This window comes from Branchiostoma belcheri, unplaced genomic scaffold (assembly GCF_001625305.1).
Source record: "Branchiostoma belcheri isolate BF01 breed outbred unplaced genomic scaffold, Haploidv18h27 scaffold275, whole genome shotgun sequence".
Lineage (NCBI taxonomy): Eukaryota > Metazoa > Chordata > Leptocardii > Amphioxiformes > Branchiostomatidae > Branchiostoma > Branchiostoma belcheri.
Genome location: NW_017803882.1, coordinates 86,016 through 92,043, shown reverse-complemented (window position 1 = coordinate 92,043; position 6,028 = coordinate 86,016). Strand labels below are relative to the sequence as shown.

General features: G+C 47.8%; 2 protein-coding genes across 3 annotated transcripts in view; one reads left to right on the top strand and one right to left on the bottom strand.

The window, feature by feature from the left end:
* Window positions 1-2,558: 2,558 nt before the first annotated feature.
* Window positions 2,559-3,737, bottom strand: LOC109472427. Its single transcript, XM_019772194.1, has one exon. The coding sequence runs from the start codon at window positions 3,735-3,737 to the stop codon at window positions 2,559-2,561; it is 1,179 nt and encodes a 392-aa protein (XP_019627753.1).
* A 1,070-nt stretch (window positions 3,738-4,807) lies between these two features.
* The window catches only part of LOC109472432 (gastrula zinc finger protein XlCGF57.1-like), a 4,420-nt gene continuing 3,199 nt past the window's right edge, over window positions 4,808-6,028 (top strand). The window contains exons 1-2 of one of the 2 annotated variants that reach the window (XM_019772210.1): window positions 4,808-4,888; window positions 5,662-6,022. In XM_019772210.1, the coding sequence (XP_019627769.1) occupies window positions 4,864-4,888; window positions 5,662-6,022 (386 nt within the window). In that variant the 5' untranslated portion in view covers window positions 4,808-4,863. The remainder of the gene's footprint in view (window positions 4,889-5,661; window positions 6,023-6,028) is intronic. The other variant, XM_019772209.1, reaches the window with a different exon arrangement.

The following is a 6,028-nucleotide window of genomic DNA, read 5'->3' as shown; positions in this document are numbered from 1 at the left end:
GATTTCGGGCTCTGCGTATTTCTTAACGAACGATTGCGTTTCGTTTGATGATTTTCCCTTCTGGATCCTGCACCGTAACTTCTCCTCCGTTCTTATGTATTACTCGACATGGACTCGTTTGGTAGTTCGGTGAGAACTTGTCTTTCTTTTCCTGTCTCAGCAGAACACGATCTCCCGGTTCTAGGTTGTTCTCGACGGCCTTACGCTTCTTGTCTGCGTATTCTTTCGCCGTTAGTTTTCTCCCATAATCCCGGTCTCGGATTTCCTCGTTCATCAAGGTTGTCTCTCTCGGTAGTTCGGGTAGCTTTGACTTCATCTCCCGTCCGAACATTAGCTTGTACGGTGTCTCGCCCGTCGTCACCTGCGGGGTTGATCTGTATGCTTTCAGGAATTTCTGGATTTCCTGTCTCCAATCCTTCCCCTCGATTCTCGCGATCTTGATGGATTTCAGCAGGGTTCTGTTCTGCCTCTCGACTTCACCGTTAGCTTGCGGCCATAACGGCGTCGTTCTCCGGTGTTCAATACCTTGTTCCCGGAGGTATTCTGTGAACTCTGTGCTGACAAACTGTGGACCATTGTCCGTACGCAATGTTGAAGGATTTCCGAATCTCGCGAAAATAGGGTCTAGTGCCTCTATTACCTTCTTGCTTGTCGTTGTCTTCATGATCGCGATCTCATAGTAACGACTGTAGTAATCCACCACGACTAGGATGTGTTCCCCGGTGGGTAACGGTCCTAGTAGATCCGCGCTGCGATCTTGCCACGGTCCTTCTGGTGGTTTTGTCCTCATCATCGGTTCTGGTGGTTGTTGCTCGGACACCACTTGGCATCCATGGCAGCGTTTGCACATCTGCTCAACGTCTGCTTCCATCTTCGGCCACCATACCTTCGTTCGTAGTCGATTCTTCGTCTTCTGGACTCCTTGATGTCCCTCGTGGGCCAACTTAAGAACTGTTTTCCGCAGCTCTCGCGGTATCACGATTCGAGTCCCTCGTAACACCAGTTGCCCATACGTACTCAACTCGGTCTTCACATGACCGTATGACGGGATTGGACAGTTTTCCCACTGCCCACTGTGGATACACGTCTTCACTTGCATCAGCTCTGGGTCCTTGGCCGATGCCTGCTCGATTTCTCTCGGTGTCAGACTCACCGGCGTGCTTGCCTCCACGATGGCTCTGACGTAGTCGTAGTCTTCTCCTCTCTCCCCATTCTTCGACTTGTTGTTCAGCCTGGATAGTGCGTCCGCAATATTCGTCTTCCCGGGACGATATACGACCTTGAAGGGATAGGCCTGAAGCCTAAGCACCCATCGCTCTACCCGCGCGGACGGCTTCGACGTTCGCGTGTAGATATGCTCTAGTGGACGATGATCCGTCTCTAGCTCGAACTCGCGTCCGAACGTGTATAGGTGGAATCGTTCACATGCCCAGACTAGCGCTAACGCTTCCTTCTCTGTCTGGCTGTATCTTCGCTCAACTTCCGACAACTGTCGAGACGCATACGCGATCACTCGCCACCTCTCCTCTTGAAGCTGTAACAACACTGCACCCAGTCCTACAGGTGAGGCGTCTGCCACGATACGCGTCTTTCCTGTGGGTGCGAAGTACGCCAAACGTCTCCGTACTTGTGATCTTCTCTTTCAGCCGCTTGAAACTCTCTTCCTGCTCTGAGTTCCACTTGAACTCTACACCTTTGCGTGTTAGCTTTTGTAATGGTTCTACCAACGTTGCCAGGTCCGGTACAAACTTCGCCACGTAATGTACCAGTCCTAGGAACGACCTCACTTCTCCAGCCGTCTTCGGAGCCTCTGCATCTCGGATTGCTGCTATCTTCTCATCGCTTGGCTTGATACCGTCCGGCGTAACTACGTGTCCAAAGAACGTTAACTTCGGTACCCGGAACAAGCACTTCTCAGGGTTTACCGTCAAGCCAGCCTGCTGGATCTTATCCAGGGCGTGATGCAGTCTCTCGTCGTGTTCCCGATTACCTCTCCCGTGGATGATGACATCATCTGCGATGTTTGCTACTCCCTCACACCCACGGAGAACTTCTTTGACCAGCTGTTGGTACTTTTCGGGAGCCGATGATATCCCGAACATCAGACGTTTGTACCGGTAGAGTCCTCTGTGTGTCACGAAAGTTGTGATGTGGCGGCTCTCCTCTTTCAGTGGCACCTGGTGAAACCCCACTTCAGGTCCGGCTTGGAGAACACTGTACTGCCATTCAGGTCAGGTAGCACGTCTTCTACCGTCGGGATCGGCTGTCGTTCTCTCACTATGGCTTCATTTGCACGTCTCATGTCGACACACACGCGTACGTCTCCATCCTGCTTGGGTACTACTACTAGCGGTGAAACCCAACCTGTTGGTTCCTCCGGGACAACTTCTATAATGTCCATCTCCAACAGTTCGTCCAACTTCTTGTCTACTTTGTCTCTCAAGCCATATGGTACCCGTCTCAATGGCTGCGCTATTGGTCGCACCGTCTCGTCAATGTGTAGGGTTACCTCTCGCTCCTTCAAGAGTCCTACACCTGTGAACGCATCTTTGTATTTCTCACGCTCCTCTGCCGTCAGACCTTCCTGGAGGTTGTTTACTTGACCCGTCTGCACTGGGCCAACTCGCAGCACCCCCCAGCTTCTCTGCTGTTTCCTTACTCAGCAGATTTCTTCCAGGTCCATCCATCACCACTACTTCTGCCTCTGTCGCAGCCGCATTTGATAGACAGACTACTTCTGCCTTGAATGTCCCCAATGTGGGTAGAGGTTTGTTGCTTCCATAGGCATAGAGATTCCTGCCGCCTTTCCTCTGATCTCTGACCTCTACTCTCTGCCCCTTCAAACTCTCCCAGGTTCCTTTGCTGATTATGTTACATGTAGCTCCGGAGTCGATAAGGATGCCTGCTACACCTACACCTCCAATCTTCACATCTATGGTGCCTGCTCTCTTCTGAGCCTGGCCACCCATACTGAACACATAATGATCGGTCCCTGGGTCTGTTTCTCCTTCTACACTGTTACACGTGGAGCCAGACTTCTTGACTTCTTGACCTCTCTTGCCCCGGCACACAGCTCTAAAGTGGTTCAGCATTCCACAATTACTACACTTCCTTCCCCGGGCTGGGCATCTGTCATCTTTAGCAAAATGATCCGACCTTCCACAGGCAAAGCAACTTCCTGCCGCCTTGGGTTTCCTTGACGCCCCCGCTCCCAGGCCTCTTGGGCTCCTTGGGAATGTTTCTTCCCCGAAATTAGGAGGCCCTCTATGGGTTGTACCCTTGCTGGTATAGTTTACAGTCTCACCGTTGCTGGTATAGTTTACAGTCTCACCGTTCTCTATGACCTTTATCTGTCGACTTGTGGTCTCATTGGTCTTGCACTCATCTAGTGCATCTTGAAGGGTGAGGTTCTTCTTCTTCAGTAGTCTCGTCCTGACCTTGTTGTCCCTAATTCCAAGGACTATTCGGTCCCTGAGCATTTCGTCTTTTAACTCTCCATAGTCACAGGTGGATATTAGCTTCCTCAGTCGAGCTACATAGGTCTCTATCTTCTCACCTTGTGCCTGCTCACAAGTGTTAAACTTGTATCGCTCATAGACCGTGTTTCTCAGTGGCTTGAAGTGTTTGTCCAGCGCTTCGATTATCTTTGCAGGGTCCTCTCTCGGGTCTGCATTGGGATTTGCTGTATCTGGTGGGATGTCTAGATTTTTCAAGATATCCAAACACTCCCTGCCCATGACCGTTTTTAAGGTCGCTGCTCTTATCTTGTTTGGCTTTTTGTTTTTTCAGTCGCTATTTCATAGCTGTCCCAATCTTCTTTGAAGATTTCCCAGTTCTCGGCTATGTCACCTGTCAATTCTACAGGCCTCGGGACAGGCAGATATCCCTTTTCCGCCATTCTTAGTGGAATTCTTCACAATTCTTCACTAGTTCTCTGGACTCTTTTAGACTAGCATGCTCTGGATGCTCTCTTGGAAGAAAGACATTAGACATTGGACTTAGCTGTCTCCTCTGAAGACTGTGGCTCTCTCCGTCCTTCCGTCTTGACTTGAGACCGTTTGCTTTCGTCTTCTTCTGTCTTCTTCTGTCTTCCTCTGCCTTCTTCTGTCTGTCGTCTCCTCGTCGCCAGTTGTAGTGTTCTCTCCAACACTCAAATAAGACTCTTACACCGACAGACTTTTCATGACTGTATTCTACGGTGTTATTCTGTACAGTGAGGTAGGAGGGCTGACTCAACATCTGGAATGTGTTATACTGCGTGGGTAAGGTTACTGGGTGGCTAACTCTAAATCATTAACTTGTTTCACATCACTACACCAGGAATTGAAGAAATGGGGTCCTGACGGTAGAAGTCCTGGGAGCCAGTGTCTGGATATTGCCTTCAAAGGCATTCAATGCGATTTCAAAGCAGCAAAACTGGAAACATTCTGACTAAGGCATTATCTTTGTGATATTGACACGTACTGCTTCACATTAGCACATTGTAATCATTATTTCATATTTTGGGTACTTTAAACTGGAGAAAGAAGCCCCAAGACGAGTCCTTTATTAATATGGGAGGTACCCTAAAAATCAGCCAAGGACCCTTCCAGTAATCATTTTCCGTCAGAATTTTGGGTATTTTTGCTCCTTGAGGGTCAGTATACATTGGGTTAGTTTCAACTCAGTATATAGATCCATTAGATAAATGACTATAATATTGACTTTGAAAAATCGGGTTTCCAAGGCCTAAAAACTGCACTGGATGACTTTAATATTTGGCAGTTGTCCCGTCACCGTAACATCTGCTTGGAGATAATTGGCTGTGGAGCCGAGAACTGCGGTGTGAGACCCAAAGGTCAGCGGGAGGTCATCCTTTTCAAGATGGCCGCCGGGACTAATCATAGAGGTTTGTTTTCGTTCGTTTTTAGAGTTTAGAGTAAAACTAGAAACACGGCGGCTCTGTGGTTTTAGTTTAAAAGTCTAGGCTAGTCAGGGACTATTATGTTTTGGGCCTCGGTCACTGTAACGTAGCAGTGGCGCCATTTTTGGGCCGTCTCCTCAGCTTTTAGTGAACGGTTTTTACTGGGGGTATGCTAGTATGCAAAACTACTAGTAAGATGTTTTTTGTTTTCATCTCCTACCCTGCAACGCAAACCTGACCAAAGTGACATCTAGAGGGAGCGTAACTAATATGCAACAGACCTTTCAGCATAGTTAACACAGTCAGTGTGTAACACAAACACACATTTTAGGTCACAAACAAGCATACAATTTGTGTGAAATTGTTTAGGTACAGTACGGGTGCTTAGGGATTAGGTACTAGTATTTGGACCTGTAGCTAATCAATTTCTTATAGGTACAGTCACTCCTACTGGTACACACAGCTCTAGAGACACGTGTGCTGTTCCAGGTTGTTGCATCCCTCCCTGCATCCAGACAGAAGTTAGCCTCTGATTCGGCACTGTTGTCATTTCAAGTTCAGTGAAATAACAATACTTATGCTTGCTATATGTCTCAACAGTTAATCAATGAAAGTTACTATATTGATGGAGGTTAGACAGTAAGGTACATGTAGTTTTCCTTTCAAACAGTACTTCAAACCATTATGCACAAAAGGACTTCAATTTTTTTCTTTAGATTATGAACTGTTCTTATTGTCTTTCATTTTTTTCCATTCAGAAATGGACAGACCGAGTGATACACCCATGGAGAGTGAGGAGAGCAGTTTAAAGAAAACTCCCGAGTCTTTCTTCACTGTGAACAGCCACACAGGAGAAAAGCATGGGGAAAATGCATCAGACCAACAACTAACAAAACACTCTGGAGACAAACCCTACATGTGTGGGGAGTGTGGGTACAGGACAGCTGACAGGTCTCACTTATCCCGACATATGAGGACCCATACAGGAGAAAAACCCTACAAGTGTGACCAGTGTGATTATTCTGCAGTACAGAAATCTGATTTGGACTTACATCTAACAAAGCACACTGGAGACAAACCCTACATGTGTGGGGAGTGTGGATACAGGACAGCTTACAGGTCTGT

Coding starts and splice junctions, on each gene's coding strand:
- LOC109472427 (XM_019772194.1), bottom strand. CDS start 3,737: ATGGGCAGGGAGTGTTTGGATATCTTGAAAAATCTAGACATCCCACCA.